General features: G+C 33.2%; 1 protein-coding gene and 1 long non-coding RNA gene across 2 annotated transcripts in view; both read left to right on the top strand.

Moving 5' to 3' along the window:
• Positions 1-7,658: 7,658 nt before the first annotated feature.
• LOC127725269 (uncharacterized) overlaps positions 7,659-23,282 on the top strand; it is a 42,009-nt gene continuing 26,385 nt past the window's right edge. The window contains exon 1 of the long non-coding RNA XR_007992890.1: positions 7,659-7,825. This is a non-coding gene — a long non-coding RNA (uncharacterized LOC127725269). The remainder of the gene's footprint in view (positions 7,826-23,282) is intronic.
• Positions 15,350-20,926, top strand: LOC127725263 (uncharacterized). Its single transcript, XM_052232136.1, has 2 exons — positions 15,350-16,123; positions 19,386-20,926. Exons 1-2 carry the CDS (start codon positions 16,039-16,041, stop codon positions 19,898-19,900), a joined length of 600 nt encoding a protein of 199 aa, XP_052088096.1. The 5' UTR covers positions 15,350-16,038; the 3' UTR covers positions 19,901-20,926.

Below are 23,282 nucleotides of genomic sequence, written 5' to 3'. Positions count from 1 at the left end.
TTACATGAAGAAAGACAACAAGTGATTAAAAAATATATGTACATTGATATTAATAGAGTTAATTTATGTTTTGGAGAACAGTTGGTGTCAACTGTTCTCTAAAGGTTTCAATTGATGCTACCACAACTTGTGGTAACATGTTCCATTGGATTATTGTTTGTGGAAAAAATGACCATTTGTAACTGTCTTTTGAGGTGGATATTTGCCGAAGTGATTGGGTATGTAATTTTCTTGTTCTAGTATTTGTTGGTATAAGGACTAGCGATGGAATTGCAATTAGTACATGGATGACTTTGTAGATCATAAAAAAATGAAAACAACACGTTTAATAATTTAATGCGTCCGAAGCGCTTTTCTGGATTTACCTTCATCAGGAACGCTCAATGCCAAACATTTGAAATCCGAGGGATGTATAAGTACCGAAACAGTCGAAGAACTATGTGACAAAAATACCTAAAACAAATAGCCAAATTCATATAAGGTCAACTTTGCCTGAGGGAGTTGAAACTTTAGTTTCTTTATAATTTCAAAATTTATAAACGGACAATTTTAGAAAAGTTTGTTATAAATCATGTCAGTACCGAAGTACTGACTACTGAGCTGATGATACCCTCGGGGACTGATAGTCCACCAGCAGAGGTATCGACATTGAGGCGGCGCTCAGCAAGTGAGGGCTATTGGAGATTGTTTAACATGGATGTAACACAACTGGTGTTGTGGTAGTTTTTACATACATAACGGGCCGCACGCCTCTGTACCATTTCTAGTTTATTTTTGTATTCTGTTGTGTGTGGATCCCATAAACTACAGGCATATTCAAGTTTTGGTCTCACTATGGATTGGTATGCACGGGATTTGATATTGATGTTAGATACTTTTAGGTTTCTCTTCAGGAAGCCAAGAGATTTGTTTGCATTTGATATGATGTTGTCATAGTGATTGTTCCATTTTGAATTTGACTGTAAGGTTACGCTCAGATATTTTGCTAATGTTACTGGTTCTAAAGTATGGTTATGCAGAAAAATCGTGTTTGAATGGTTTCTTTTTCTGTGTGATGGTTAAAATTGTGCATTATCCAGGATGGAAGGCCATGAGCCAATTAGCCTCCCATTTAGCAGCTGCGTTTGGATCCGCTTGTAGTTTTGTGCAATCTTGTTGACATGTTATTTCACGGTATATAATGCTTTCATCAGCAAAGAGTCGTAATTTGCTGTGATCGAGGTATTCTGGAAAATCGTTTATATATATTAAAAAGAGTATACACCCAAGGACAGTTCCTTGGGGCACACCTGGTGTAACTGGTACTGTGTTTGATGTTATTCCATCTATAACCACTGTTTGTGTACGGTCTGATAAGAAAGCCTGAATCCATTTGAGAGTGTTGTCTTGAATGCCATAGTATTTAAGTTTGTAGAGTAGACGTTTGTGGGGTACTTTATCGAAGGCTTTGGCAAAATCCATAATAATGAGGTCTGTTTGTATATTTTTGCTGTTGTTGTTATAAAGTTCTTGTATAAATTGAATGAGTTGTGATTAGCATGATCTCGATTTACGGAATCCATGTTGAGGTCGTAAAGTATGTTATTTGCCTCAAAATAGTCCATGATGTTACTTGTCACAATGTGCTCCATCAATTTGCAACAAATACAAGTTAGTGAAATTGGTCTATAATTTTCAGCCTTGTATCGTTCGCCCTTTTTAAATGCTGGTGCAACAATTGCATGTTTCCAGTCTTTTGGTGTTTTGCCTAATTCAAGAGATTTGGTAAATATGATGGTTAAGATTGGTGCAATTTGTGCTTTTAGTTCTTTCAATACACGTCCACTGATGTTATCTGGACCACTTGCTTTGTGGGGATTTAGTTTGTGTAATAACTTTTCGACACCTGGTGTTGTGATTTTTATTTCTGACATTTTTGTGTATGGGCTTGGACCTTTATCAGGAATATTAGTTGGTGGTTCGTTAGTGAATACTGACTGAAATTGTTGGTTAAGTATGTCTGCTTTTTCAGTAGTGTCTGTTACAAGTATGCCTTCTTTTTTCAGAGGCGCCTATTTTTCATAAATAATTAAAATACAAAGGTATGAATATATATAATTTTCTATTAGCTAGACAACCAGTAAACTATTAATAGTTATTTTTTTTGTATCTATACATTGCTAAAACAGATTTAGAATGAAAATTTTAAAAGTCTATTTATGATAATTTATTTATCACATTTGTATAAAATCATTACGGTTTATGTTGCAATGTCAAAGCTCTGTATGAAGGCATTGCTTATTCATTTCAAAGAGCTATTTTCCTAGTCTTGTATTCTACACGAGAGTGTTCCTTTTGTTTTTCTGCTACACTTTGTTTTGTCACTATTTCTGACTCCGTCTTATGTTTAATCCATTATCCAGTATAGCATATCTTCATAAAAATTATTCACTGCCCCTGTAATAAAAGTAATGAATAAAGTGAGTACTCAATGCATACTTTTTAAGAATATATTAAATCCTCCTAAAAATAAACAACAAAAAAAAAAAAACAACAAAAAAACATATTATTCCGGTCTCCTGGCACAACAAAATAAAGTAAATAGGTAGAGAAAAAACTCATAATGCATGCTTTACCAAATGATTAGACTTCACCGTGCTAGCTAGGTTAAGCAGGAAAATTGAGGGTAGGTATGGATACAGGAAACAGAACTATATCAAAATACGTTTTAACTTAATAAATAATTCAAGTTAAAAATATACAAAGTCATATCTTAATACACCAGCATTCACGGTAATATTAAACATTTTATGTATATGTGTGAAATTCGAATCAGATGTAGCATAAAGGATGGCTATTATGTTACTTATACTTAGTAATTCATTCTGGGGTATCAAATGGTAGAATGCATTTTGTCCGATCTCCATTTCCATGCATTTTCTAGCCAGAATACTGTCAAAAATTCCTACCATTCCTTTTGCACTCTGATTTATTTTGTCTTCTGTAGTACTCAAATACCTGACCTATAAATTTATATCAGAATGTAAAATTGTTTATTTTAAAGAAAATATACTTCAAGTAATTTAAACACGAATCTGTTTGCCAATTTTGATAGACTTCTCCGTTTAGAAATATCCTAAAGTGTGGTATAATTTTTTTCAACATTTTTTCCCCTATTTATTTTATATTTCAAGGAAAAACTTTTTTTAATGGCTTTCTTCTTTAGATGTCTTATTCGGTCATTACAATAAATTAGATGATTTAAATATAATTATCACATATACATGCCATTTCAAGTGTTTATATATAACTTTCGATGCAGTTCACTTTTCCCCCCTACTGTTTATAACACGGCATACATATAATTTAAAGAAGTAGCGTTAGCTTTATGTGATATTAACTCCTACAAACTATTCAAATACCATTAATTTGCTAAAGTTATGTCCCAAGGACAAAATATAAAATTCCGTCGAGTCCGTATATATATAAATGACAAATTCTTGCACTGAATTTAAAAATTTAAGAAATAAATACACTATTTGATATCTCAAACACTGTAATTACACATGTCCATGTGTATATGATCATGTTTCACAAATAAATTGTACACGTTTTGCGATTTAGATATAAAATAATAACAAAGACTTTTCCATTAATAATATGGTAATAAATACAATCGTCATGTTTAACAAAGATTTCAGAAATAAAATAATAAAATATCGGTCATATAAAATTGGTTTGACGATACTAACGTTCAGTGGCAAATATTTCATTCTTATTTAGGATTAAAACTGATTTTAACAAAATCTAGAAAATATTTCACCCAAAACGTAAACTTCAAGATCACAACTATAAGATGATATAAATTATATGTTTTATTTGTGAACAACATCCCTCAAGTTAAAAAAACATATTGTATTTCACGGTTATTGACACACCGCGTCCTCATGGGATAACTATTACCATAGATGGCTATTATATCTATGCTATTACTTACAAATAGAGTAAATATCACAAATACTAACTTACTTTCTATGATATTAAATATAAGGTTCTGGCTTCTTTTTTTTTACGTCTTACCAGAAAAGAAGTCTGTTTGTTTATATTTTTGATCATATTCACTCGAAAAAACATGATTCCAGCCGGACACTATACCCACCTTGATAAGGTGTACTAGTATATTAATAAATACACCATATTCAGTTTTCTTTTTCAATGAAGCGTGAGATATAGGGTCATACAGTCATTTTAGGTTGTTTCAATCTCCCTGATATAACCTTATAATACGAAGTTGTTCAAAGTCCTTAATGTCTAAAATCTAAACCAACCTTAAGGCGTATTTTGAAGATCAAAGTGACCAATTTTTTTGTTGGATGCTTGTTTATTCCTCATTTTTATATCAGAAGTAAAATCAGATGCGTCAATTAGAATGAGATGCGTCAGATTGTCATATACCTCATAACATGCTAAAATACTTGTCAACCATCAACAAAGGACTGCTCCATTTCTTAATTGATTTTTTGTCAAAATCAATGCTGTGAAGATTTGTGTCCAAAATATACCGAACTTATTTCCTGTGCATACCATATCTATTTATCATATAAATATTAATGTAACCGAGGGTTTCGGGATAGCGAATTATTTTTCATTGAGTTGCAACTTTACGCTATTTTTTTGAAAATTATTTTTAAGATTACTCATGGAAAACTAAATGGAAAGGCTCAAGGAAAACGGTAGGACCAATTTCCTCTGAATTATTTTTACTCGTCAGAATGAAAAAAAGTGTCAAATCCTACTGGATATTATAGATATTGAAGAGACTAAAAAGAATCTTTAACATATACTTTAAACATTTCCCAACCATTTTAACATATTTCCATAAAACCATTATAAGCCAATTCGGCTCTGCGTGTTGCTGATGAAGACATTTCAAATCAAAATTGAAAGGACGTCACTCACCAAAATAAAATAGTTTAATTTTAAACAGCAATTTAGTTTAAGCTTCAATGAGAATATCCCACTTTTACATTTTGCCGAATACTGAATCACTTGCAGTTCTGCTCAGTCTTCAGGCATTTATAGCTTTGTCCGATTATCTGTTTTAGAATTAACCATATTATCGAAGAACATATAAGTAAAATAAAAACATTACCGAACTCCGAGGAAAATTCAAAACGGAAAGTCCCTAATCAAATGGCGAAAATCAAAACTCAAACACATCAAACGAATGGATAACAACTGTCATATTCCTGACTTGGTACAGGCATTTTCTTATGTAGAAAATGATGGATTAAACCTGGTCTTATAGCTAGCTAAACCTCTCACTTGTATGACAGTCGCATAAAATTCCATGAATTATATTGACAACGATGTGTGAACAAAATAAACAGACATAATAGGTAAAAATGTCAAAAACAGGGATACAGCAGTCAACATTGTGTTATAATCTTAATCACTATAAAAAACAACTAATATGTCAACAAAGAAAAACAAAAAGGCATATCGACAAAGCATATTAGCAAAAACGAAAGACAAGAATACAAAATTTTACATAGCACAATAACACAATGACGGGTTGTATAAGTACCGAGCCACGTCAGGAACGCTCAAGCCGAAACATTTGAAAGCCAGATGCATAAATACCTACAAATGTTAGGAGCTAAATTGCCAAAAGATACCTAAAAAGAGTAGCCAAATTCATCTTTTGCCTCTGAGAAGTTTGATTCTTAATAGTTATTTGAATTAGTATACTTCGTCAGATCTGTTTTTGTTTTGTTATTATGGGGGAAAGGGGCGTGTTGTCCAATGTTTAGATTTCTGAGTAGTGTCGTGTGGGCTGTTGTTTGACTTTTAACGAGTTAAAGCTATATATAATTCTTTTATTTGTCTTTGTAAATTATTACTTTTACTGGTTAGTCTATTTTTGGTAATATTCATTTGACGTGGCTCGATACTTTGAACTTGAACTGTCAAATTTAAGACAATTTTTCACACTGACTGGATTATGCTCAGATCAATTTATTTCAAACTGTATATTGTTGTTTGCAATTTATTAAAGTCATATGATACATCATATCTAACAAAAAAAGTTGACTGTTTTATATAATTGATGCTCAAGTTTAACTATAAAACACGTGTACATCTTTTAAAAATTAATCCTTTATTTTATTCAAAACTTCAAAATTGTACAATATAAAAAAGAAGATGTGGTGTGATTGCCTATGAAACAACTCTTAACAAGAGACCAAATGACACAGAAATAAACAACTATAGGTCACCGTACGGGAAAACGGCATAATTTATGTACAAAAAAATGAACGAAAAACTATAAAAATCAGTTGAAAAATAACTGTTATTGAATTATTGTCTTTCTCTACTTCGCCGGCAGCTAATTCGTATGCAGTCACCTTAACCATGACATCTCTCGTTAGAATATCGACAATCTCACAGCGGAAATGCGAAAGGAAAAACAGTAATGAAAGACAAGGTCAACAAATCGATTATAAATTTTAATACACAAAATCATTAACAAATTTAATTAACCAATTGGAACGCATGGACTATATAAAAAACTGAAGAAATATCGCTCTATCATCTCACTTATTTTTCACGTGCTCCATGATTCTATGTTTTCAATAGATAAATGGTACGGGGTATTGCTTCGGATTAAGCAAGTACAGGGTATTGCTTCGGATTAAGCAAGTACAGTAATACATAAGAGTGTGCAAGTTCCCATAGTTCCCCATGGATAGGTGACTCGAAATATGGCACGCCGCTGTGCAATTAGGATGCATTAATGCACCCCAACGAGATGGTGAGTTAACGATATGCACAATAGCTTATCACCTAACACCAGACGGACAACATATTTTCCGTACGGCAGTGCCGAGGAGTACCGAAAGAGTGTATGGTTGATCAGACAAATACTTAAAGTTGCAATTTTGAACCCCTGTAGTGCCCTCATCGGCCCAAATCCCGGTTCGATATTTTTGTGGGCATGGCATAGTTAAATACCTTTCATTTGAGCTAGGTGTGGCCAAGAACTTTGTCGTAAGGAATTGCCGAGATGAACAGAATGACTGTGTGTTCGACGATCTTCACGTCGATGTCGGCGATCAAAATTAGACCAATCAGATCAGTTTTATTTTTTATTCATTTATAAGAAAAGGGCGGGTAGCTGCTTTCTTAATGGATCGGAAAAAAAAAATTGGAAAGCAAAATCGATATAAAGCTGGGCTATTTTTTTTTTGTATCTTAAGCAGGCGATAACGTTAAATTCAGTATTTGTATGCCAAAAAAGATTCCAGTCAGATGAATCGGCTATGTCCCATCAAGTGTCCAACTGAGACCATATAGGACATTTAAACTCGTAAACCAGAACTTAAATCTTCATCTATGGCTCATTTTAAAGAACAAATAAAGCTATAAAACAAGGTTTAATCCACCATTTTCTACATATTAAGGAAATGCATGTATCAAGTCAGGAATATGACAGTTGTTTTCCATTCGTTTGATGTGTTTGAGCTTTTGATTTTGCCATTTGATAAAGGACTTTTCGTTTTGAATTTCCTCGGAGTTCGGTATTTTTGTTATTTTACTTTTTTTATAGTAAAACTTAGCCATTCAAGTATATAAAACATCTTCAACTTTTATTTTTTAATTTGAAGTATCATATGACTTTAATAAGTCACAGGTGCGAGACGAGATTTTTTTAATATATGTATTTCATCTGAATACATTTCGTCTCGCACCTGTGCATGGTTTCAGTTTATATATTTTTTTCACCTGAAATCAAGATGGCTGTTCAAAATTTTGAAATTAAACCGGAAAATATAACCGAATATAGGTATGTACTGTATTCTATAATACCCATTTATTCGGGATGGAAATTTCGTATATGCTTCAAGGTTTAAAAAAAAATGCAAAATATGTTTTTCAATAAAATTCTTTTTTTAATTATTTAAAATCAAGTACTATCTTTAAAAAAAGATATCTGACGCATTCAGATGTGAGCATGTGAGCATAGAGTTTGAAATAAACCATGAATCTATATCATTTTTTTATCATACATGTCATAGTTAAAAAAAATTGCACACATGCAGTTTGACGGCAAAAGGCTGACGATTCTGAAAGTTGAGTATATGCGCTTTTCTCTAAAGAATTAAAATATATACTGCATGGTACTTAACTAAATGTATAGATATAAGTATTTTTTCAGAGAAGAACCTATGGCTGTGAAATAGACCTAAACATAAGATAATAGTAGGTTACATACAATCTGTAATGAATAAACAAAATTGAAGCAGTTTAGATCCATGAAGAAATGTCAATTATAACTATATGTCAAGAACAACTTTAACAATTAGAAATACAACCTATTTCGGTGTGCATATCGTGGACGGATGGACGCCGAAGGGAGATGATATATATAATACAGCTTTTTTGACAAGTAATTAAATTTGCGATCTACGTATTTTAACATTCTTCATTTCAAGTATAATATGTTGTAGTGACCCAAAGCCGTAACTACCATTGAGTCAAGTGAGGCAACTGCCTCACTAAAATGTCGACACTGAATATTTTTTTTTAGTATTTGTTGCGCAAACCCCTGAGGGTTTACGCAGTATATATTGGACGACCTCCGTAGTCTTTCGGAACACCGGAAGTCTTTTCGGAATGCATCTGTTCTTTTCTATGACCTCCTGCGTAATAGGGAGTTAATTGATATAAATAAATATTCATTACCGTTATACGGTTGTTGAAGAGATAAGTGTTTATCGAGACTATATATATTTTTGATATCCCCTGGGACTATTATACTAATATATTTCGTCCTAGATATCCTACATCAGTTACTGTAGTTAATTAATAGAAGTTGATGTGTGACTGAGTTTTCTGAAGCACAAGCTGTGCTCCAATATGGGATAAGATTTTAAGTGAAAAAAGTTACTGTCAGTGAATAGATAGGGCGTTTTTATGATTTTAAAATTTAACCATTTTAGCGGAATAAAAAAAAGAGCGCAGTCCATTTAAGCAGCTTTTAAATTCTTAACAGAAAAAAGTACGGCCATACGGTTGCCAGTAATTGCTCACCTCCACTTCATTTGAATTCTAGTGGATAGTTGTCTCTTTGGCAATCATACCGTCGCATATGTCCATATTTTTTTTATCAATGTTATATGAAAAAACAATGCCAGTTAACCCTGGAAATTAAGACGAAATTCAAAAGGCACCTTTTGGGTGTGTTAAATCAGTGAAATAGTATAAGCGTCTGGCCAATTAAATGCAAAATCATGTCATATCAATACAGTTGATTGATGAAAACGCGTTAGACTAAATCCTTAAAATTATTCTATAGATCTATATAAAACGATTCAAGAACACTGACTTCCTAATTCTTTAAAACTTATGGTCATTGCAATAAACAAAAATGTGATTACCGTATCACCATGGTGATACGGTCTGATTAGTCAGAGGCTGGACGTCTGGAATGTGGTTAATCTGTTAACGGTATCTCATTGGTTATAAATAACATTAAATGGCTGCATCTCAGCTGCTTCCTGGCTGCTTCTGGGGGAAGTGAAGGATATCTTAACGTCTGATTGGCTATTATTGAGTTGTATGCATTATATGTCAACGCGTCCGTAAGTGGGGTCGGATAAAAATCATGATAGTAGGTCATCGGTAGAAACTATAATGAAGTGTTCAATTGCTATCATAATTTAAGCCAAATTTAGTTCACGAAGCCCTGTCAATTTGAGCAAATAATGTCATTCTGTGATGATGAAATTATGTTATCTTGAAATTTTGTTGCAATTTTGGTACAAAGGTGTGTTTATGGATTATTAATGTTCTTTCAAAAACAAAACAATAATATCTAATCTTCACTTTATAGTGCGTATTGAAACATATTTTGCTATATTTCTTCATAAACTATAATTTTAAATAGTAAATACACAAAACGTGTGCTCTATGATTAAAAATGTTATCCTCATATTTTTCATTGCTTGAACATATTGATTAGAAAATATTCAAATCACGGAATTTACCGTATTGATACGAAGATGTCCTTTCGTTTCCCCGCGCATTCACCGCTTCATTAATTTCTGATGTAAACAAAACAGACAATTGCCGATAAACAGCTGATTAGAAGAATAGAAAACAAACAAGCTGAGTAATATGGTTGCGTGTGTGCAAGGTAGCAAACACCAATCATCACGGTTTAGTTATGGGCAATGGTTTCAGTGCACTATAGTTTGTTTAATGACCCCTCTAGCTGGACGTCTACGACTAGTAAGTAGTATAGATAGATGAAATTAAGGTTCATGTGGACCCTTCGTCTAAAATGGCTGCATTTTTACCTCAAAATTTACTCTGAGTACAGACAAACCTGTGCATCTAAAAAAATTTTAAGGCATAGCATGCCCTAGATAAATAAAATTCAAATATATTTTATGTTTTAGAAAATTAAAAACTTAACGGGATTTTGCAGTGCACTTTTTTTCATTCCTACAGAAGGTGCCAAAATAAACTAAGTTGGGAAAGAGGTTTGAGAACTTCCCCACAGGTAATAATTGAAGTGAACTGTATTGATTGGCATGGACAATAGATGGACAATAGATACCTGACACTAATTGGTGATTTAAACTGTGTACCTGAGTGGACCATATCAAGTGAAACTCGACTGTTTGTTTATTTTATCATCTTCTGCAGGGACGAAAAAAAGTGCACTGCAAAATCCAGTCAAGTTTTAAATTTTCTAAAACATACAATGCATTAGAAGTTTATTTATCTAGGGCATGCTATGCCTTAAAATTTTTCCAGATGCGCAGGTTTGTCTGTACATAGAGTAAATTTTGAGGTGAAAATGCAGCCATTTTAGCCAATGGGTCCACATGAACCTTAAAAAAGGCAGAATGAGCAATTTGAATTAATATGCCTGAAAACCCAAGATACTTGCAACACAGCGAGGTCCCAAATGATGTTCGCATGTGGGGTAGACAGTTTAATGTACTCGTACATGATGATTTATTCTTTGGAGTCGTTGTACACCCCAGGCGGATCCAAAAAAAGGGGGGGGGGCTGGGGCCGCCCCTCCCCTTGGTTGATTATATAGGCCCCCTTTATGAAAAGTTCTGGATCTGCCACTGTACACAGTGGCGCTCAGCAGTCATTGTTAATTGATATATCAACAGCACTGAGAACTGCATTTGACAAATGTTTGATATAAATAAATCCAATTCTAATTTGTTCACATTACAATGTACAATGTATCAGGTCTTACAATAAGTACATTTCGTCGTGATGATAATTGCTATTTGCTTTGATTCACATGCTCGAGATAATCAAGGTTTCCCATTTTCAGATGGTGCTGCTATTTTGCTAACCTTTTCAAATCTGAATGAGCTGATACTATATGTATAATCATCAATATACAATGGTGCTGAGTTTAATCTATCGGCTGTATTTGTTTAAGTATTTGTAATATGTGATATTGGCAGATTGAACTGACTATGTAAAGGCTCTAGTTTATGACTTGGATGCGTTAACAATGATGGTGGTTGATAAGGAAAGCCAGATCCAGGATGTTAATCCAAAACCGAACAGGTATTTTACTATATATATTAGAATTCATCCTCCTGAACATAGTACCCATATATAATAACCATACACCTAATCACTTTATGGAATTCTGTCCCAGCTGACCTGAGAATCTGTCCCGCTTCAACCATTGACATCATACTACAATCACTTTTCCATTGTCACAAGCGTCAGATATTTTGTATTATGACGTCAAGATTTTACGTGAACCTTTGTGATGGCCAGTAATTGCAGACAAATAGCAATAAGTAGGATTCAAAGCCATCTTTAATAAATCAACTCTAATGAAATATTCTTATATATATAGATGATCACATGACATCATGAACATAGACGTCGCTTTACTAGTGCCGAAAATAAATTTTTCAAATGCATCTATTGAAAATAAATTATTGCATGCCTTTCATAAGTTCTGCTTTGGACATAACTGAATAACAATGCTGAATATAATGGAAGCATACATTAAGGTAAATTTCTTTATTTTTCACATAGCATCTGACAGCATTGAATGATACGATATGAATCTGCAGATTTAGCGTTGTTTTAGAAGTTCAACGAGAAGTTATATATTTTACTTAGTTGTGTGGGTAACATAACATTTATCTTGTCATTATAATATTAAAAAAGAAGATGTGGTATGATTGCCAATGAGAAAACTCTCCAAAAAAGACCAAAATGACACAGAAATAAACAACAATAGGTCACCCTATGGCCTTTAACAATGAGCAAAGGCCATACTGCATAGTCAGCTATAAAAGGTCCCGAAATAACAATGTAAAACAATTCAAACGTGAAAACCAACAGCATAATCTATGTTTGCTCATCATTCATCATGAAAACGATCACATTACAAATCATTTTAGGAAAGCACTGTGTAAGCAGACATTTCAGGAAGCAACAAATCTGTAGGCTGACTGTACTTTATATTATCTGAACAAGTTCATTTCTTGTCAACTTCATAATTATTTCAAACATTTTAATAGATGTCATCCAAATTTGGTCTATTTCTTTTAGCTTAATATTCTTGCTTTTTCAAAGTCATGTTCATTTATTTTTCAACTGCGCCCAGGAATATGGGGTTACCTTTCATTTCAGAAAAGGATTTTGGGAAAGGCGATCTGGGTCCCCCTTTTAAAACCTACATTTAATGTTAATGCAGACATATTACTTGTTCCAAACCAAACCTTGTCAAGTTTCGGGCCCCCAGGTACCCCTTCTTTCTATAATTCATCCTACATCTACTTTTGAATTTGTTGCTTATTTGTTATTTGGTCTATGAATATCTGTCTATATATTGACAAAAAAGTCATTGAAACCACATCTTGATGGTCCCACAAAAATGTTGATAATGTGTACATTTCATTTTTTTTTCTAGCTCCTCTCATATGATAGCAGTACCTTTTTGGTCACTATTCTGTGTTGCGTCTAAATATTAATTGTAACACTTTAAAGTGACTGAACAGGTAAAACAAATACTTCTGAAGAAACAGAAAAAGAAGACTACTTGGAACAGCACCATACTATGTATGAATAAAAACTCAGATCGGAATAGCATGGATGATATATTTATACATTTTGTACATCATTGTAAATAAGCAAGGGAAGCTATTGATAATGGTGCATTTTTTTAAAGTTTATTGGGTTTTTTATTCATCATGTTCATATTCTGTTCAAATTTTCACACAATCTGTCAAAAAGGCAAAACTAACGTTACTGAAACTTTCAAACAATATGAGAAGTGTTTCATTCACCAAAACACTCTTGCGATTCTGCCAAAAAAAAATCATGCATGATTTTGTGAATGAAAGGGGAAAGAAGATCATGACACAGCACACCTGAGCATGTCAATTGTGAACTGACCCAATAATTTATATATCACGACCAGTCAACTGATACTGACATTATCAGAGAGTACACATCAAAGGAAAAATGCACAAATTACCGATAAATTGTTAAATATGATATCATAGAATTAAATATGTTTTATTACAAAAACATGTGTTCTCAATCTTGTCGATAGATATAACAGAATGTCATATCAGTACCAAAGACAACTCTCCATCCAAGTCACAATTTGTAAAAGTAAACCATTATAGGTTGAAGTACGGTCTTCAACATGAAGCCTTGGTTCACACCAAACAGCAAGTTATATAGTCCATATCAATCATGACAATAAACATAAACAAACAAAACAACTATCGCTTACTAATAATCCTGACTATATGTATTACATGAACTTGTTGCCATCAGAAATGAAAATATAAATATTCCAACTAACAAAAGCATATGCTTACACATGCAACCAAATATAAAGCACTAAATGATAATACCAATATGAAGCTCTCATCTATAGAACTTACAAAAAAATGTCAAGATTACAAACTGCAACAAAATAATAAAAAATATAAGAAACCAGCTGACAACATGTTCTAGAAAATTATTTGCAACTAATATTTCATTCCAAATCCATTACCACAAAACATCTTCTTACAGTTATACATCTGGAAATTAGTAATAACAACACTTAACCTGTACCTTCAAAACTAATTGCTTCTTCTAAGACAAAACCCAGATGAGATATTCATCACTTGAAGTGCTCCAGCTAGAAATAGAAAGGGGCAGGGTGCCAGTGAAGGGCAGGGCACTTATATGATAGGAAAAAGCACTTTTCATTTCTTTTGTCTTCGTTTCTGTGTGTATCACGAGTTCACTTTTTTTTTACTGAATATGTTGTTAATAAAGATGCATAAGTTGTTGTTTTGATTATTTACTCTATCAAATTTGCATTAGAAAAGTCATTCATACTACATGTTCATAAAACATGGCAATACACATTCATACATCAGATCACTATTAACCAAAAGAAGCGAAATAAACTTACTATTCTCACCCCCCCCCCCCTTGGAAAAAGGTGTCAGAGAGGAGCGCAATTGAAGGCACCCAGGGCGTGGCTAAGGGCACCCAGGGTGCGGCGCCCTTCTAATTTGGGCTAAAGAGACCACTGTCTTCTATACATATAAGATGTAATATTCTCATATTCGAACGGCCAACTATAGTAGTCAGAGGCGGATTTAGAGAGTTTTTCAGGGACCCTTCCCTTTCGTGGGAAAACTTTGGTTGATCATATACATGTAGTGAATCACTGAAGCATGACTGGAGCTGGCCCCCTCTTATGAAAATTTCTAGATCTGCCACTGGTAGTCCATTTTGTCTAGCAGTAATCCTCAAAAGTAAATAATTATACGTTTTTCTTATCAACTTGATTATAACCTTGCTAACTATTATTTACATAACTGTCAAGACACAGAATGCATGTTAAATCTACTTGCGTTGTCATAAAGAGTAAACAATCATATTCCACAAAACAAACACAAAAGTGTTTGTATCGTTACTTTAGCTATTACAAACCATATATATATTATCATATGTGACTATCAAGCCTCCTTCAATGATAACCCTGATTCACCAATACTACAACTAAAATCTAAAACCAGGAGAAAAAAGACACTATATATTCTAATGCTTGGAGTGCAAGATTCCAATAAAAAACCCTATACCCACAAACCACCGATCTCAATACATGTATAAGCAGCTAAAATACGGCAAGCTTTTTAGAAAAGCTATTACTTGTTTGATATATTCCTCGATGTTTGCCATCGAAAACTATTGTAAATAACTACCGGTATGTGGTTTTCGAGAAAAGATTAGCAATATTGTTTACGTACTTATTTAGTGATGATTACCTTATCAAGTCAGAGATCCGTTTTTAAAGGCAGTGCTTTAATGCCTTTCTAGTTGCCGGGTTAATCCTTCCTTCCGCGATATCCAACTTATCTACGTGGGGGTCATTAGACTCCAAGTAGATCCGGAAATGTTGAATTCTCTCCTCTTCTTATTGCGATATAAAATGTTTTTTGTTTCATTTCATTTACATTGGGAAATAGAGAAACGATCATTGTGTTTTGTTAGTTTTAAAAACTTTTGATATATTAGTATTTTGCATTATAAGCAGTCAACCGATTGACAAACTAGAATTATTTGAATTCCGTGTGGAAAGAGCTCGGGTTAATTTCGAGTGTTATCTGCAATCTAGATGTTTATAAATCATTTCAGTCGTTGATATAATAATTAAAGGTCGACTGAACATGAATTATATTATACAATTTAAAGCGCATTTCTGTTTATGCACGAGAACCCGTATAACGTTATTTTCGCAGTTATATAAAGTAGCAAATTATCGTTCCTGAATAGGTGGCGCCGTGGTAGCGGATCCTGTTCCTCTTCTTCCGGTTTCTACACTGCAACTATTTCAGTTATATTTTTAATTAACGATGCCAAATACTTGTTGTTGTGTACCTGGATGTCATTTAAGAGGAGGACATGCATTTCCAAATGACTTAAAAAGAAGGAAAAGTTGGATCAACGCCATGGCCCATACGCAGATTGGACGAGAACACGATGATATCGTGGAGTCCATCTCAATCAGCTGTTGTTTGCAAGGCACGTTCTACTGAAAAAGACTACGTGCAGGAAACTATTCATGGTAAAACTCTATTTTCTTTGTGAAATATATAGTTATATATGTAATCGCCATGCGAATAAACCAAAGTCTGTTTACAACCGCAATTATCGTTTTAGAATAAAAGGGGGTGGGTAATTCAAGACGTCATAATTTTTTGGATTACGATTCAATGTGATCTGTTTGAGATTTTTTGGTGATTGCTACAATTATAATGATTTCTTACAAGAGGTATATCATACTGAGAATTATTTTAGCAGTAATTATGCTAATGTAGTAATGACAGGAATGCATAAGCTATGCCTCATAGACTTTCTTGAAAAATATCAATGACAATGTTAACAGGAACAAAACAATGACATGCTCTCATCTATATTATAGTTATTTAGGTACAAACAATGTACGTTTGTTGCATAAGTCTCTCATTGTTTGTTCTTTGGATTTACATAACATACATTGAATCAGGCAAACATAGTTTTATTACAGAGGATGACCTTGAGGTCACTCCGATGTATTGCTATCGTCTAAATTTCCATTATGCAACCGATCTATAAAAATTATAGATCCGCGGTCATTACAAGGGAAAATAGTGCATTTTTATACCTGCGATTCCGTTCTCCGTTCGTACGATGTTTCATCCAAAAATGGAATCATTTTTGTTGTTGATTTAGTACTGAAAATTTGACTGAATTATCTCCTTATTAAATACGGTTTTATATGTTTAATAGGTGTTTAAGAAAGAGGTCAGGTGCTCATGTTCATTCATAAAATTATCGTTCATTCATGAATTTATCGTAAAATCAAAATCACTACACAGGTCACACAGGTTGTATACGTAGTGGTCAAAAGATTACCTGTATAGTATCTAAAAATAGACAAACTTAACTGACTCCCCTTACTGTAGTGTGTGATAATATTTTGTGAGGGAATTCGATGTTTGCTATACCACTGTTCATTTCAACGCACTTTATGACGATACCACTTTATCAATATGAATGAAATTTTTTGCAGTGTTTTAAGAAATAATTTTACTTTAAAATCGCGTATCATTTGTGAACTATTAAATGTTTTACAAGGACGAATTTTCTGTATAAAGTCAATAATTGTGTGAACTTTTGAAGCCCAAACTTTTTATAGCCTTAAATACGCTAATGAAAGATCCGAAAACTATACCCATACAGAACGACATGTTTTTGAAATTGTAGCAAAACTTTTGGTTGACAAATTTTAATTCGTTATTGCATAAATATTAACTTGAAATATCTGTCATTTTCTCCCTATCCAGTTTACCTCTATTACTCATTATGATGTGGACTTGATATTGTTATTGAATCTTATGCAATTTGATTGGATTAAGTTATTATTAGATTACCTTCAAACTGTTCATGCTTTTTCGTACGAGTATATTGATTAAATCAGAGCGTGCATGAATGTGTACAGAAAATTAAATGACCTGCAAACTGGACACTGGACCAGTCCATATTACGTTTTATCAATGAATAGATTTTTTTTTTATTTCCCAAATAACAGGGCCCATAAAGGGCATAAAATCAGATACAATTGATTTACATAATTGGTAACAACAACAATAATAGCGGCATATAAATAGATATTTAGTATATAAGCATTGGTCAGAATCAGATGAACGAAACTTAAGGTATGAAAGGTAACAATTGCCACTTTTTATCTTTTCACATAATTTTCCACATACACATTAGATAAATTATTTTTGATAGCCTATTGCGGAGAAAAAAGAGAAAGTTTACTGTATTAACGTTCTATTCCATTAAATACGCCATTTTTCGAAGATAAATGCAGAAAAACATTTATGAACGGCTACGCCAGGTAAAATTGTTGTTTATCCTAAAAAAAAATACAATTTTCAGTTTCATTAGAATATTATAATAATAATAAATCCCAAATTTATGTAGTCATTAGATAAAGTCCGTATATGTCCGATCTGCCTATTTTTGGACATCAAAAGACAATACGATCGTTTTAAGGTCAATTTCGTCTACCTCACACAATCTTGTTAGGCACTATAATGAAATGGACCTGAAATTTATTTCACATGTTTCCTGAAAATTGATAAATATCAAAGCAACATAGAGCTGTTTGTTCTAGTTCGTATAATGACAATTTAATGTCATGTTTGTTTGTGATTACCCCCCTTTTCGGGATTGCATCAGAATTATAGTTATCTCGTATCGCATGAGGATGACACATGTCAACTGAGCAATTATGTTTGGGACTTAGTTTTAAGAAATGATGTCAAAGTAACATTATGAAAATATTTTTAGTAAGCTGAAATATATATTTATTTTTTACATGTTTATGTCTTGTAAGATATTTTATTTCTGTCCCGTTTTTCAACATTAGCGTCTGGAAAGTTGAAATGTTTTAACTGAATGGTTAATTTAAATTAATTATGAAAATGGTTAAAATTAAATCAATAAAGGAAATTATTGCCCAGTTACAAACACTACCAGGGGATAATCCATAATGATTTTTTTTTTCAGTTATATGTTTCAGCACATGTATAATTAACCCCAACTTTAGCCTAGTAAACTTGTTGTCTCCTTGTAAAATATAAAACATATTTAAAATGATTTCCTGCTAAAGTCTTATATTGATATAAAGTTAAAACCGTCTTGCTTCTCACTAGTCAACACTCCTGTCCTGTCAGGTTTAATTCTTATATATATGGATGAAAAATAAAAGTCCACAAAACATTAACATGGCAGCAATTGCTTTTACAGCCTTTAAGACTTTGATTTTTTTTTACAGAAGAGTGTCCACCATGCACTTGCATTACACTATAATAATAGTAGAATAGTATGATATACAAATAGATGAAAATTATATATACATGCAACCGTAATATTAATATAATATATAACAACAAACCAGTGTATTCTCTGGAACTATTATTATATTAGTATAATAGTCTAAGGTATACTGATTTGTATCACTACAATATAATAGTTATTACGGTGAGGTTGAATTTCCTGTCATTTATTCATCATCCAAGCACGAACTTGTATAAGAAAAAAAAATCTCTGTAAATTAACCTCAGTTTCAGGTATAGAGATGTGATCTGTTTCTGTGACATGTGCTTTTGACCATCCACAAGAACCTGCGGTCATCCGATGTTCAGTACTTCAGTACTTTGATCCAGATTGTAATGAATAAATCTAGTTAATATTTCGCCAGGTAGTATAAAGTATACATTGCTAATGGAAGTTCATTTAATTATAAAAAACTAATGTTTTATAACCTTTTTCAGGGCGCAAACCCACCATACAGAGACTTAAGTCTACTGCAATTCCCAGCCTATTTTCCTGGACCAAGCAAGAGACTGAATCATCCGCAAAAAGAAAAATCAGGGCAGTTTCCTGTGAAAATAAAAGAACTAAACTTGATGAATATTGTAGTAGAAATCTAGAGGAAAGTTTTGATTGTAAAGTTGGTTTTCCTGAAGAAGTCATTCATACTGCAGAAAGGATTTATGACTGTCCACCACCAACTGCCGAGCTAATGTTGAGCTTCACAGATGGAATTACGCAAACACCATCAATGCCTATGTTTTCAGCAGAGAATTTTGAAATGAAGACACGTGACACAGCCATGCATTTTTATACCGGTTTAGAGTTGTATACTAAATTTTTATTTGTTTTGACCACACTTGGTCCAGCAGCACATTGTTTGAGATACATATATTTTCAAATTGATAGGGTGTCAGTTGAAAATCAGTTTTTTTATGACTTTGATGAAATTGAGGCATCATACAACCAACTTTGAACTGTCTAGATTCTAGATTGAATCTAGTGTTAAGAATATTGTGTATACATGGATTGTTTTTATGTCTAAACAGTGGTGTGAGGCTAACACTTGGCCATCTAGTGGTTTAGTCAGGTATTTTTCACCATCCAACTTCAAATTAAAGTTTCCTACGACTTGGATTATTATTGACAGCACAGAATATCCCGTGATAAAACCTAAAGCTCCTAGAGCTCAGGCAACCTTTTCATCAAATAAAAACAGAAACACTGAAAATTCTTGAATGTTCGACACCTGGTGGTTTGGTCAACTATGTCTCTATGTCACATAGAGCGAATTATTGGACTTGGCAAAACATACAAAATTCTAATAAATCCTATGAATGGAACTGAAACAAAACTTTCATCTGAAATAACATTTAGTTGTTTTATGTTGTTTAATTTTAGAACTTGTATTGTGCCAAAGGATGCATAAATAAAAGTGACGCAATGAATTTTGTTCTGATATATATATATTTACAATTACATGCACATGTAAATTGTAATGCATATAAAAATAAGGAGATGTGGTATGATATTCAGTGAGTTTATCAAACTAAAGTGCATAAGAAATGGGTTTAAGCAGTTACAGGTGTTACTGTCACCGTACAATCTCCAACAATGAGAAAAACTCGTACCGTGTAAAAAATTTCAGAGATCTTACAACTAAGTTTTGTTGTCTCACCTTGACTTTGGTGAATTTTTTATATCTGTTGATGTAAATATAAAAAAGAAGATGTGGTATGATTGCCAATGAGACAACTCTCCACACATGCACAAGAGACCAAATGACACAGAAATTAACAGCTATAGGTCACAGTACGGCCTTCAACAATGAGCAAAGCCCATACCGCACAGTCAGCTATAAAAGGCCCAGAAATGACAATGTAAAACAATTCAAACAAGAAAACTAACGGCCTATTTTATGTAAAAAAATGAACAAATATAACAAATATGCAACACATAAACAAACGACAACCACTGAATTACACTTTTATAGGCTCCTGACTTGGGGACAGGCACATACATGTACATACAGAATGTGGCGGGCTTAAACATGTTAGCGGGATCCCAACCCTCCCCCTAACCTGGGACAGTGCTGTAACAGTACAATATAAGAAAGAACTATAAAAATCAGTTGAAAGAGGCTAAACTCATCAGATGGATAAATACAAATACAAGTGGACGTGGTCAGGTAGTTGTACATCCAAACAACAAAAAGACACTAAGTACAAATCTGAGAGTACTCGCAGTTACTGACAGCTAGTTCAAAGCCACTAACAACTGATAAAAAAATCTTGCATCTAAGACTAAATTATCAATCCGTAAGCTCCCTTTAGAATTTTATAAATTTTAGATTTTACATTTCTGAGTTATGGGGTTTTATTCATTAAAAAAGGGGGGATTTTCCAGTTTTTGGACAACAACTCAAAAATGCTTTAAGCAGTTCACATGAAACTTTGGTGAATTATTTATAGCTATTGATGTAATCTCCCTATTGATTTTCATAAATTTCAAATATGACATTGAGAAGAAATTGAACTTTATTTGTTTATAGTCTGGCAACAGATTTATTAAGTATTGCACAACAGCACAGTGTATTGCACAACAGCAAGAAATCTTTAATTGAACATAAATTCAATTCATATAACCGATTTCAAGTTCATTGACTACATTTATTCAGAAACTATAATATGTCAAATATTTAATTACAATCAAAATTCAGACCTGTATCAAGCTTGAATATTGTGTCCATTTTTGCCCCAGCTGTTCAGGGTAGTACCTCTGCGGGTGTATCCAGCTGCGCTCAGCGAATCAGTTTATTTCTTAATTTAGAACTCCTTTTTATACGACCGCAAACATTTTTTGTGGTTGTATATTGGTATGACGTTGGCGTCGTCGTCGTCCGAAGACACATTAGTTTTCACACTCTAACTTTAGTTTAAGTGAATGGATCTCAATGAAATTTTAAAATAAGGTTCAATACCACAAAAGGAAAGTGGGGATTGATTTTTGGGGTTATGGTACCAACAGTTAAGGAATTAGGGGCCAAAAATAACCATTTTTGTAACTCCCAGACATAACTTGTGTGTAAGTGTATGGATCTCTCTGACATTGTACCACAAGGTTCCATATCACAAAGGGAATGCTGGGATTGATTTTTGGGGGTAATTGCCACCAAATTTTAGGAATTAGAGGCCAAAAAGGGGCAAAAAACAAGCATTTTTCTAGTTTCATGACAATAACTTGTGTGCAAGTCTATGGATCTCTCTGACATTGTATCACAAGGTTCCATATCACAAAGGGAATGCTGGGATTGAATTTGGGGGTCATTGCCTCCAAATTTTAGGAATTAGGGGCCAAAAAGGGGCAAAAAACAAGCATTTTTCTAGTTTCATGGCAATAACTTGTGTGTAAGTGTATGAATCTTTATGAAATTGTACTACAAGGTTTCATATCACAAAGGGAAAGCTGGAATTGAGTTTGGGGGTAATTGCCCAAAACGTTTAGGAATAAGGGGCCAAAAATAAGCATTTTTCTAGTTTCCAGACAATAACTTGTGTTCAAGTGTATGGATCTCTCTGAAATTGTACTGCAAGGTACCATACCACAAAGGGAATGCTGCGATTGATTTTGGGGGTAATTGCCTCCAAATTTTAGGAATTAGAGGCCAAAAAGGGGCAAAAAACAAGCATTTTTCTAGTTTCATGACAATAACTTGTGTGTAAGTCTATGGATCTCTCTGACATTGTATCACATGGTTCCATATCACAAAGGGAATGCTGGGATTGATTTTGGGGGTAATTGCCTCCAAATTTTAGGAATTAGGGGCCAAAAAGGGGCAAAAAACAAGCATTTTTCTAGTTTCATGGCAATAACTTGTGTGTAAGTGTATGGATCTTTATGAAATTGTACTACAAGGTTCCATATCACAAAGGGAAAGCTGGGTTTGAGTTTGGGGGTAATTGCCTTAAACGTTTAGGAATTTGGGACCAAAAAGGGGCCAAAAAACAAGCATTTTTCTAGTTTCCAGACAATAACATGTGTTCAAGTGTATGGATCTTTATGAAATTGTACTGCAAGGTACCATACCACAAAGGGAAGGCTGGGATTGAGTTTTGGGGTGATGAATCATAAGGGGGTTCAAAAAATTTGGGGGGGGGATTCTTTTTCCTTTTTTTTCTTTAAAATTTTCCATTTTAAATTTGTTATTTCTGATTTATATATAAAAGCAAATAATAATGATATGGTTTGAATAGGTAAATTATTTTTTTTTAAGTATCTTAGACCACTTTCATTCTGTGTCAGAAACCTATGCTGTGTCAAATATTTAATTACAATCCAAACTCAGTGCTGAATCAAGC

The sequence above is a fragment of the Mytilus californianus genome, unplaced genomic scaffold, assembly GCF_021869535.1.
Source record: "Mytilus californianus isolate M0D057914Y unplaced genomic scaffold, xbMytCali1.0.p SCAF_15, whole genome shotgun sequence".
In the NCBI taxonomy this organism is placed as follows: Eukaryota; Metazoa; Mollusca; class Bivalvia; order Mytilida; family Mytilidae; genus Mytilus; species Mytilus californianus.
This window is presented reverse-complemented; position numbering and strand designations above follow the sequence as displayed.

Bases quoted from the DNA above. Each gene is read 5' to 3' on its own strand.
- LOC127725263 (XM_052232136.1), top strand. From the start codon at position 16,039: ATGATATCGTGGAGTCCATCTCAATCAGCTGTTGTTTGCAAGGCACGT. The intron at 16,124-19,385 runs GTAAAACTCTAT...AACCTTTTTCAG, and splicing joins CGTGCAGGAAACTATTCATG to GGCGCAAACCCACCATACAG.